The 11,588-nt window shown below is 64.2% G+C and overlaps 2 protein-coding genes across 2 annotated transcripts in view; both read left to right on the top strand.

The window, feature by feature from the left end:
- The first annotated feature begins 1,925 nt into the window (after nucleotides 1-1,925).
- Nucleotides 1,926-6,636, top strand: SLC34A3 (solute carrier family 34 member 3). Its single transcript, XM_007947075.1, has 12 exons — nucleotides 1,926-2,010; nucleotides 2,275-2,364; nucleotides 2,747-2,875; nucleotides 2,948-3,091; nucleotides 3,206-3,317; nucleotides 3,398-3,593; nucleotides 4,136-4,225; nucleotides 4,313-4,391; nucleotides 4,463-4,630; nucleotides 5,142-5,258; nucleotides 5,350-5,474; nucleotides 6,172-6,636. The coding sequence occupies exons 1-12, from the start codon at nucleotides 1,926-1,928 to the stop codon at nucleotides 6,634-6,636; spliced, it is 1,800 nt and encodes a 599-aa protein (XP_007945266.1).
- A 4,849-nt stretch (nucleotides 6,637-11,485) lies between these two features.
- The window catches only part of TUBB4B (tubulin beta 4B class IVb), a 2,236-nt gene continuing 2,133 nt past the window's right edge, over nucleotides 11,486-11,588 (top strand). The window contains exon 1 of the mRNA XM_007946974.2: nucleotides 11,486-11,542. Within this exon, the coding sequence (XP_007945165.1) occupies nucleotides 11,486-11,542 (57 nt within the window). The remainder of the gene's footprint in view (nucleotides 11,543-11,588) is intronic.

Here is an 11,588-nt window from a genome sequence, read left to right on the forward strand (position 1 = left end):
ACGCTGTGTCTGTGCATTCAGGGGGCAGTAGGGGCCCAGCTCATCATACTGGGGGTGATGGGCACATAGCCACCACTGCAGCCAGCGAGGCTCAGAGAGGGTCAGTGCCTGCCTGAGGCTGCACCGCTTGGCTGGGCCTGTTCCAAGCTGGATCCTTTCCTAGTCCCAAACGAAGTTTCCCTCTCACCTGCTGCCTCCCAATACAGGGCCTGCAGAGCCAGTGGCCATGGTGGCTGTGAATGCTGGCCACTAGCTAGGGCCCAGACACCTTGTCCCACCCAGGATGACGTCGTCTTCCAGCAGCCCCTGGGGGGGACCCTGGGCCTGCCCTGGGCAGTGGGTGGCAGAAGAGAGAGAGAGAATTTGCTGAGAGAACACTCAGGAGCCAATTCCTTCCCTGGGCAAAGTCCCCTAGGCATGGGGGCGCAGTGAGCAGGGTGCTGCGAGGGCAGGCCTTCTAGGAAGACTAGGCCTGAGGGGGAGGGGCCACCCCAGGAGGGCCCCAGGGCCAGGAAAGTGACTGACCCCAGGAAGGTCAGGGCTCAGCAGGGAGGGTTGGGCTAGGGCCGAAGAGAGGGGTGATACTCCCATGGGACCAGCCAGCAGAGGAGTGCTAGGAGCTCTGGCCATTCCTCAGGCTGGGACCGTCCACACGAGATCCCGTACTCCACCCAGCTGGGCAAAGGACTCCCCTCACCAATGCCTGAGTGGGAAGGACCACCATGAAGTTGGTGGAGCTCTCAGCACCAAAGGCTGACTTGCTGAGGGACCCCAAGGTCCCCAGCCACACACAAGCCACACATCTGTGCCTGAGTGGTGGGGACTATCTGGGTACATGGGTGTCCAGGCACCAAGGGCCAGCTGCCCAGCCTGGAACACCTCCTTCCCGGCTCCATGCCCACCTCTGATGGCCATGGAAGCTGGATTACCCTGTCAGCGAGGCAAGCACGAGCTTCTGAGGGCTTACTTACTTGTCTATAGTGGACAATTTCACAGTAGTTTCAGTATATCTGTCATTGTTCACTACAGACGAGTAAGTAAGCACCCAGAAGCCCTGCTTACCCTGCTTCCTGGGGACTCCGTCCCTGTGCCTTGGGGCCGGGCAGTGCCCCCATGGGGGCCTGGCTCGTGGGTAAATATTAATGGGCTCAGCACACAGCGGGTCATGTGTGTGCACCCGGTGAATCTTTGACCTCCAGCCGCTCCCGTGCTTCCATGGGCACCCCTCGCTAGCCACACAGGTAGGCACTTCTGGGGCCAGGGACACTGAAGGTAGGGCCAGGTAACCTGCAGGTCCAGGGCCGAGGCCCCATCCTGAGCTTCCAGCAGCCAAGGGCAAGAGAGAGGCCGGGGCACAGGCAGGAGGGAGGGTGACAGGAGAGACCCCTGGCATCACAGCCTGGGCTTGAGGAGTGGCCCAGCCCCAGAGGGCCAAGGGGAAGTCTCTGGGGTGGGTGGGGGCGCCCAAGCCCCTTCCCTGCCCATCCCTGGGGGTGTGGCCCTTATCTAGTGGAGCCGTCACTGCTTGGTATCAAATACCAAAGTCTAAGCTGGGACCATCTGCAATGTCCCCAGTGACACCTGATAGGAGAAGTCCCTGGGTTCCCTGGCTCCTGGAGGCTTCCAGCTCACACCTTAGCACCTGTGACCTCAGGCACCCGTGCTAGCCCTTCTTCCAGCCAAGACCAGCGAGGGAGCAGGGCCTCTTCAACTTGGCCCCTCACACTGGACAGGGCTCACCTGCCAGCCAGCAGAGGTCACTGCAGCCATCCCCCTGTGGAAGGTGGAGGGGCATCACCAAGGCCAGCTGGGCAGGGAGGGTGGTGGCTGAGGGCCTGCTTAGCCAAGGTGGGCCCAGGGTAAGGACTCTGTGGGCTCTCCCCCACAGACCTGGGCTTGGCTGGGGCTGTCCCTGCCCAGAATCCATGACAAGTCCACTTACTGGCAGCCGGGCCCCCCACCCCACTCTGGACACAGTTGGTCTGGTGGACCGGAATCTGGGGAATGCAGGTACCAGGGGCCTCAGTGTCCAAGCCTCAGCCTACCCCCACCCCTACCCTGATGGCCTACCCTGGAAATGGTCTCCTAGAGCCCACAGGGGCTCCTGAGGGCTCTTGTCAGGAGCCAGCAAGCTGGAGCCCCCTTTCCTTTCTGCTCTGGCACCCCCCAATACCCTTCCAGCCTCAACCCGGCTCTGCCCTGCTCCCCTTTGCCCCAGCCTGGGGTTCCCAGAAGCAGCTAGGGTCCTGCCCTACTTGACTGCCACCCCTGCAGGGGCCTCCACATCTGCCCTGGCCCTGGAGGACGGGGGCACAGACTCCTGGGCCCTCCCGCAGCCAAAGAACACTGGCCAGTCCTGGAGAGGTGTGTCTGCAGGTGGTGGGCGGGCATGTGGCTTAGTGTGAAGCAGGGCCTTGAAGGGGGACAAGTGCTCTGGAAAGTACAGCAGAGGGACCGCTCAGTTGGTCCTCTGGGCCCTCCTTGTCCTGGGACAGAGCAGGTCACCTGCCCAATGCACCCTCCTTCTCCTTCTGGGAGGCCTGGGGGCTGTTTGATAAGCCATTCTGCAGAGGGAAAGGAGAGGAGGCACCCCGGCCCTGACCTGGGGGACAGGGGAGGGGACCTAGGCCCTGCCACAGATGACAGAGGAGGGCACCCAGACCCTGGTAGCGTAGTACCCGAAGCATTTGACTGCTGACTAGAAGGCTGGCCCCTGACTGAGGACAGCCATGCCCTGTGCCACCAGAGCTCAGTGTGGCCAGTAGGGTGCGCCGGGTGGTCGTCAGCTTCCTCAAGACCTGCGGCATCCTGGGCAACCTCTACCTCTTCATCTGCTCCTTGGACATCCTCAGCTCCGCCTTCCAGCTGCTGGGCAGTGAGTGACCAGCCAGGGTGGGGGATGGGGGCGGCCCTCTGCAGCCTCAATGCTCCTCTCTCCTGGTCTCAGGCAAAGTGGCGGGAGACATCTTCAAGGACAACGTGGTACTGGCCAACCCCGTGGCCGGCCTGGTCATCGGCGTGCTGGTCACGGTCCTCGTGCAGAGCTCTAGCACCTCCTCTTCCATTGTGGTCAGCATGGTGGCCTCCAAGTGTGAGTGGCCCAGACCAGACAGGGTCAGCATGGTGGCCTCCAGCTGTGAGTGGCCCAGCCCCAGACAAGGAGTGGGGGGACAGACAGGGTGGAGCTGACATGGTGCTCCCACAGTGCTGACCGTCCAGGCATCAGTGCCCATCATCATGGGTGTTAACGTGGGCACGTCCATCACCAGCACCCTGGTCTCCATGATGCAGTCCGGCGACCGGGATGAGTTCCGAAGGTGAGGGGTGGGGCAGGAGGGCTGCCTGGGGCTGTGGGTGGCCTGGGCAGGCCCCTGAGCAGCTGCGCGTCCACCCACAGGGCCTTTGGTGGCTCCGCCGTGCATAGCATCTTCAACTGGCTCACGGTGCTGGTCCTGCTGCCGCTGGAGAGCGCGGCGGCCATGCTGCAGAGGCTCAGCGAGCTGGCCCTGGGCGCCACCAGCCTGCAGCCCGGGACGCGCGCGCCTGATATTCTCAAGGTGCTGACACAGCCACTCACCCACCTCATCATTCAGGTGAGGACACTGCTGTCCCACCATGTTGGAGGCGAGGGGCAAGGTGGGAGGCCCAGGCCCCCAGGGGGGAGGGGACAGGGGGCCATGCCCCACCCAGTGGGGAGGAAACAGAGGGGACCCGGCCCTGTCTGGAAAAAGGAGCTCTGGTGGCATAGTGCCTAAGGCTAACCAGAAAGCAGGCGGTTCAAACCCACCAGCCACTCCTCGGAAGGAAGGTTGGGCAATCTACTTCTGTAGTGATACGCCTCGGAAACCCAAGGAGGGGTCGCTATGAGTTGGGTCCAATCCATGGCACTGAGTTTGTTTTTTTTGTTTGTTTTTTGGTCCTTTCTGGGGTGGAGGAGACAGAGGGGACCTGACCCTGCCCGGGATGGAGGGCATAGAGGGAACCTGGCCCCACCTGGGATGTTGGGGGACAGGGGAGGAAAAGACCTGGGCCTGGAACTGGGTTGGAGGCGAGGGCAGCGCTGGATCCGGAGGGCGTCTGAGCGGCCTGCAAGTCTGAGGGTCCTGTACACAGTGCCCCACCCGCCCCCTCCCAGCTGGACCCTCACCTGGTCACGGGCAGTGCCATGGGCAACACCACCAACAGCAGTCTCATTAAGCGATGGTGCGGCACCAGGACACTGATGGTGAGGCACCTCTGACCCAGCTGCTGACCCTTGAGCCCTCTGACTGCCCGCCTGCCCACCCAGCCTGAGCTGGCCCTGCCTCCCCAGGCCACGGGGAACAACAGCGCCTGTGGAATGGCCCAGTGCCTTGAGAGGAATGGCACAGCCCCCGAGGAAAAGCTGCCCTGTGAGTCCCCCTCCACTTTCGCCCGCCCCACTGGCCCCGAGGCCCCGCTGACCGCCCACTGCCCTGCCCAGGCCACCACCTATTTGTGGGCACGGCCCTCACGGACCTGGCTGTGGGCCTCATCCTGTTGGCTGCTTCCCTGCTCGTGCTCTGCGTCTGCCTGGGCCTCATCGTGAAGCTGCTCAACTCGGTGCTACGAGGCCGCATTGCCCAGGCCGTGAGGACCATGATCAATGCCGGTGGGTGCAGGCGGCACGGCCGGGCGCAGGGTAGTGAGGGAGAACGCAGGGCCACGTAGGCCAGGCTGTGAAGGACCGTGAGCAGTGCCTGTGTGGGTGGCACGGCCAGGTGGGGTGGGGGAGAAAGCAGGGTCACGTACGCCAGGCCGTGAAGCACTGTGAACAGTGCTCGTGTGGCTGGCACGGCCACGGGCTCTGCAGGGTGGGGAGAACGCGGGGCCGCATATGCCAGGCTGTGAAGGCCCATGAGCAGTGCCCGTGTGGGTGCGGGCAGCATGGCCGGGCGGGGTGAGGGAGAACGCGGGGCCATGTAGGCCAAGCCTTGAGGGACCATGATCAATGCCCGTGTGGGTGGCACGGCCAGGTGTGGTTCAGGGTGGGGAGGGCATGGGGGCCACGTGGGCCAGGCCTCGAGGGACCTTAGTGCTTGTGTAGGTGGTATAGCCAGGTACGGGATGGGGGGGAAGGGCACGGCCCTACTGGTCTGGGGTGACCCGGCTGACCCCACCAGACTTCCCCTTCCCGTTCGGCTGGCTCAGTGGCTACCTGGCCATCCTGGTGGCCGCTGGCCTGACCTTCGTGGCCCAGAGCAGCAGTGTGTTCACAGCCGCCATCGTGCCGCTGATGGGTGAGCGCGGGGGCTCTGCTCTGCAGTGGCCACGGGAGGGTGGGGGCGAAGGGCCTTAGGATGGGCCACCCGGTAACCCCTGCTCCCCCAGGGGTTGGGGTGATCAGTTTGGAACGGGCCTACCCTCTCTTCCTGGGCTCCAACGTTGGCACCACCACAACGGCCCTGCTGGCTGCCCTGGCCAGCCCGTCCGACATGCTGCTCAGCGCCCTCCAGGTACAACCCCCAGTCACCCGGAGGCTGCTCCCAGTCCCCCTGGATGACTGCTGGCACCACCTGGGGCTTCCTCTTGGGCCCAGTCCGCTCTCCATGGACAGGAGTGGAGTAGGCTGCCCCAGGGCCCCTGACCGACCAAGGCTAAACTCTCCCAGGCCCCACCTCCAGCCGCCACTCAGACCTGCAGTCCCACCTCCTCAGACACTGGCCAGGGCCTCCCTCTTGTACCCCTCTGTGAGTGCTCTGACAGATTGGTCTCCTGCAACCTGGACGGGCCTGGGCAGCTTCCTGGCATTGTCCTCAAGAGGAGATGAGCCCACTCTCCCAACTCCAGCCTTGGCCCTTGCCTCTGCCCATCTCTGCCAGCTCCACTTCCTCCAGGAAGCCCTCCTGACTCTGCCCACCTCCGACTCCTCCCATGGGCTCTGGGTTCCCTCCCCGTGTGCTTGTCCTCCCAACACAAACCTAGGCCAGGGCAAGGCTGGGCAGAAACCTCCCTCGGAGGAGAAAGCATGAGGGGGTCCCCCAGGTGTGGGGCACAGTCAGTGCTGAGTCAGGGTGGACAAGGTTGGAACCACAGCAGTGGGGCACGACAGACTTGGGGCCCTGGGCTCTGCGGCAGCGGGCAGGAGTGCTGGCAGTGCAGGGTGGCCCTGCCTCACCAGGCTTGGCTCCTGACCTGTCCCTCACCTGCCAGGTGGCCCTCATCCACTTCTTCTTCAACGTGGCTGGCATCCTGCTGTGGTACGTGGTGCCCGCCCTGCGGCTGCCCATCCCAATAGCCAAGCGCTTCGGGGACGTGACCGCCCGCTACCGCTGGGTGGCCGTTGCCTACCTGCTGCTCAGCTTCTTGCTGCTGCCCCTGGCGGCCTTTGGGCTCTCGCTGGCGGGCAGCACCGTGCTGGCCGCGGTCGGGGGGCCCCTGGTGGGGCTGCTGCTCCTGGCTTTCCTTGTCAATGTTCTGCAGCGACGCCGGCCGGCCTGGCTGCCCCACCCCCTGCGGACATGGGCCTGGCTGCCCTCCTGGCTACACTCCCTGGAGCCCTGGGACCGCCTGGTCACCCGATGCTGTCCTTGCCGGTCCTGCAGCACCCCTCAAGCTGTCACCAAGGAGGCTCACTGCTACGAGAACCCAGAGGTCTTGGCCTCCCAGTATCTGTGAGAGGCAGACACTACAACACCCTACCCCCACTGGCCTGAGGGGGGTGTCCCTGAGCCAAGGAGTTGAGTCAACCTGCCTCCTGTTTGGAAATACAGAGTGGGCATCGACAAAGTGGCAGTGGGTTTGCTTTTTGGATAGATGACCCAGGTGGAGTGGTCATCTCTGCCTACCGTGGGGCAGGGGGACTGTCTGGGGAGAGTCTCCTGGGCCTGGCTTCTTGGATGGTGACCATGGAGCACGCTGGTGCTGCTCCCTAGTGGACACTTGGGGAATGACGGGGAGCCAACGTGGGGAGTGGGCTGCCCCAGAGGTGCAGGGACAGAAGTGACCACCCAAGCTGCAGTCTGTAACTGTGTTTGCCTCCACGGCCACTGGGGTCAGAGAACGCAAACTAACGGCCAGTCTGGAGGGCAGAGACTTCTTGAAGCATGACGCTGTGGGGAAGGAGGCGGGCAGGCCGGGCCCCTCGCGGCAGGGTGCAGGTGGCGGGAGGCCGTGGAGCTGGAGGAAACCTAGCCTCCCACCCGTGCAGGAGGTGAGGTGGGAGACCTGCTCCCACCCACCGTGCCCTCCCAAGCAGCTGGGGCTCTCCGAGGGCCAAGGCCAGGACACAGAGACCCCTCTACCCAGCCACCCCACTTGTAGTGGTCCGCTTGCAGGCCAGCACGGACTGAGGCCTTAAGTCCTGCCAGGTATGGGTGGGGGGAGGTGAGGAGGGGACTGGAGAGGTCGGTGAGGGTGAGGTCGTCCCCTCTGGTTTGGTCCTCTCTCTAGCACCCTTGTGTGCGGGACTCCAGGAACCTGTCCCAGGCTGTAGGGGGTTGCCGAAGGTGGGCAGTGGGCAGACTGGGGATAGGCTTTGCCAGGCACACCTTGCCTGTGCCTGCCTGGGCCACCAGGGGGCGCCACTCAGCTCAGCTACTGACACCTACCAGAAGCCAGTCTTTGCTTACCAGCTGCCGAAGCTACACCTCATGCCCTGAGCCCCTGTGCAAACTTCCCTCCAAGTCCGAGGTACCTCCCGAGACCCTGCACCTGGCGGTGCACCTGCCCAGACATACCCCCAGAGCAGGCGGGCCCATGGAGAGGGAGGGCCCGGCTGGCCGTCTAGGCCCGGTGCCCTGTCCCCAAGCTTGGGTTTCCACAGGAAGCCTTGTCTGCAGCCGCAGGTAATCGGACACCAGGGAGCGTCAGCCACAGCCTCCTTGCCCAGGGCTGCTCACATCCTAGCCTGAGTCCCGGCCTCCCCCACAGCAGGGAGCTTTGAGTAAATTAACCCGCTCCTTCAGCAGGGCGTGTGCACAGACAGATGGACAGACTGGCCCTCCCTCAGGGCCTATCTGGCTGGTACATTTCTGGAATTCGCTGCTGTGGCCCAAAGCCGCATGGGCGCACGCAGGGCCACCCACTGCCCTGTAGAGGGAGGGCTACCTCTGTTCCTGTCCTCTCACCCCTGCAGAAGGAGCTGGTCAAGGTGACCAGGGCCATTTTTTGCCAAATTATACTCCACCTTGGATCCCCTCAGGTGCCCCAAGTCTCCTCCAGTGCCCCCCACTCTGCCTACACCCCCTCTTGCAAAGGCCTCCAGGACCTGGAGTTGCCTGGTCAACTAGGGGCTCTGGGAACTGCCAAGTGCTCCCAACAGGCTCCATTCAGAGCCAGGGCCCAATGACCAGCTCTTCATCCTGGTTTTAAGCCTGCCCACTGGCCTCAGGATACTCTCTGCCATCCCCTGGGGAGGGGCTGAGCCTGGCCAGTGCCCTGGGGAGGGTGAGGGGGCCGGGGGAAGCGGTGAGGCCCTCGTGGAGGGGGTAAAGGTGCCCTGCACACCTCCGGGGGCAAGCGAGGCTGCCCACAAAGGCTGACCGCAGGGTCCTTTGAGGTAGAGGAAAAGCACCCTCCCGCTGGGACCACAGCGCTCAGTAAACAGAGCGTCCTTGAGGGCTCCTCCAGCAGCTGCAAGCTCGATGGGAGGGGCTGGCGGGCGCTCCCACGGCCAGACTCGATCCAGGGCACTCCTGCCTGGGCTAACCAGCAAGTGCATGGCCACAGACCCCTACCGGGCCCAGGCCCCAGGGCTGCCATCTCTCCAGACCGGGGCCCTCGGGGCTCTGAGTGGGGAACCGGAGCCTCCATGCTGCAGCCATAGGCTCTGTGTCTGGCCCCCAGCAACATCACCCCACGGGGGCAGCGTGGAAAGAGTGACACCTGGTCTGTGGAGGACCCCGAGAGTTGCTCCCCAGCCTCTGTGTGCCACCTGCAAAGCAGGGACAACATGCTGACCTCACAGCCCCAAGGGGACCGGTCCCAGCTAACAATGGCTTTTTCTAGTACTGGGTTCTCCATGCGCACAGCCCAAGGGGGCACGGAAGTCTTTGAAAAGAGACAGGAATGGGGGCTCTGAACACCCCAAGAGCGACCCCAGCAGGGCTGGGGAAGAAATCGGAGCTTCACCCCCCCACACACACACACACACATCAGGATTTTGTGACAACTTGGTGACCTGGCTACCGCTTGGGCAGCTAAGCCACTTTGCAGTCAAGTCAGGAGAGGCTGTGGACACTGTGAGGACCCCAGAGGGACTGGGGTGACCCAATGCACCCCCCAGTGGTCGTGTTTTGTTGCCGGTGGCCCAGAGAAGCCAGACCTGCCTTCCTGAGCCAGCCAGCGTGGATGGACTGGTCCCTTGGCCCTGCATGCCTGTGCAGCACGATGACAGGCTGACACAGCCCAGGCCAGGATATCAAGACCCAGGGTGAGCACGGCGGCAGACCCCTCTCAGTGATCAGAAACACCAGCCTCCACGCTGGGCTGCTGCTCCCCGGAACCTGACCCACAGGCAGAACCACCCAGGCTGCCCTTGAGTCTAAAGAAGGGAAAGGTCCGCCTGAGGAAGGGACAACTAAGGTGACAGGTATCGGCCCCCACGCCCTGAGCTGGGAGGCCGAGGAGATAAGAAGTTTAGGAAAGTCAAGTAAGAGACCTCCCTGGGCACCCCACACCCCTGCCCACGGCCCCAGTTCTAAACTACGAAATACAGCAGCAACATGGAGTTTTATAAAAGTGATCCACTAAAGGTGCAACCGCGTGTAACTGAACTGTTATTCCTTTACAAGTCCCCCCTGGGCCTCCAGATATAAAATAAAAGCCCTCGTTGGCCCGGGCGTGCTGAAGCGCGGCGGGGGCTGAGCCACGGAGCCTGGAAACCCACGCCATGTTCACCAAGGGAGGCCACGTGCCCTGACCCCGCCCTGGTCTCCAGGCAGCCTAGGGCACTGCTGGGGCACAGGTACCAAGGCGACCGGCACTGGGCCAGCGTCTCTACAAACACAGCCCAAACGGCTGCCAGGGGCAGGGCCCCCGGCCACAGAAGGAACAGCGCGTCTGACTCGCTCCTGGGCAGCAACAGGGAGGAGGAGGCAGCGGCCGCCCCTCGGCCAGGCCCCAGGCCCTCCACACCCATGGGCACCGGGCCTTCAGAGGCAGCTGGCCAAGCAGGGACCAGTCTGCGCTCCAGGTGCACCTGGCGCCTGACTGCGAGGGGTGCGGGGCGCGGGAAGGGGGCAGGAAGCCTCCCTCGTACCCCCACTGGTCTCTGCTGTTAGACGTACCAAGCTGAAATCAGACCACTGAGCCTAGCCCACCTCACAGTGACCCCACTGGGATTCCAAGGCGGTTAAATGTTTATGGAAGCAGATTGCCTCCAATTCCTCTTGCAGAGCAGCTGGTGGGTTTGAACCGCTGACCTGGTTAGCAGCCCAATGCCTTGCCCACTACACCACCAGAGTTCCTATGAGGGGTGCAGGGAGAGAAAACTGTCCCCGCACGCCTGTCTCAGCGTCACAGCCCCTTCGGCACCTGCGCCCTGTTGGTTTTTTGAGGGTTAGTAAGCAACGCGCCACCCTCTGCTTGGAGGCCTCCAGGGACTCGCCCGCACGAGGACCACTTCGGGGTGGCCCCAGCCCAGCAGACTCTCCGTCCCGAACCCCACCGCCCCCAGCTCCCAGGGCCCGCACACAGCGTAGACACCGTTGGCCCACGCGTCCCGGTTCGGCGCCGACCAGAGGCAGCAGTCCTCGAGAAGGCGCACATGCCCCGCCCGGGGGCGCCCTAACTCGCCCCCAGAAGCCGGCGCGGCGAGCGCTCGCTCCACGACGCCTCACTCGGGGCTGCAGTGACGCGCTCCAATGCGCGCGCACGCGGGGCCCGGCCAGGCCGCCGCTCCGGGCGCAGAGCGCCTCCCTCCCTCCTCGTGTCTGCCAGGCCTGGACCCTCCTCAGCCTCCGCCCCTGGTCCGGGCCCGCCACGGCCCCTCTGGGCCTGTGCTCGTCCGAGCCGTCTGGCGTTGGCCGTGTCACCCACCGCTCGGGCAGAAGCCCGCGCTCGAGTAAGAGCGCGCGCGCCCGGGGCCCGCGCCCGCCCTTCCGCGGTAGGCTCCCGCTGCACTGCGGCGGTTACCAGGACGCTAATCTGGCTCGCCCAATAGCAGCAGCCGGTCGGCGTGCTCTCCGGAGCCAGCCAGTGAGAGCACAAATCAATCATTTGAAACACCCAATGAGCAGAGCACTGCGGCGCGAGGGAGGGGATTCTGATAGGGAGAGCCGAGGCCTGGGCTGGCCAATAAAGAGCTCCTGGCTTTGGGAAGGCGGGCCTTAGGTGTCTCGATGGACGGAGAAGCAGCCAATCAATCGAGGCCGCTTGCTAGCCTCGTTGTGGTAGCCCAGTAAGAGGCTGGCGGGGGCGGGCGCCGCGAATATATAAGGAGTCGCCGGGCGTCGGTTGTAGCAGTCTGCGCGCCCGATCTTCCGGTTCCCGTCTTCGTCCTGAGGCCCGTGCCACCGTCGCCGCCATGAGAGAGATCGTGCACCTGCAGGCCGGGCAATGCGGAAACCAGATCGGCGCCAAGGTGGGCGGCGGGGTGCGGGAGGGGCGCTGGCGCCGCACCGGCGGGC

Source organism: Orycteropus afer, unplaced genomic scaffold (genome assembly GCF_000298275.1).
Source record: "Orycteropus afer afer isolate SDZICR_OR568_19922 unplaced genomic scaffold, OryAfe1.0 scaffold00174, whole genome shotgun sequence".
NCBI classification, from domain to species: domain Eukaryota; kingdom Metazoa; phylum Chordata; class Mammalia; order Tubulidentata; family Orycteropodidae; genus Orycteropus; species Orycteropus afer.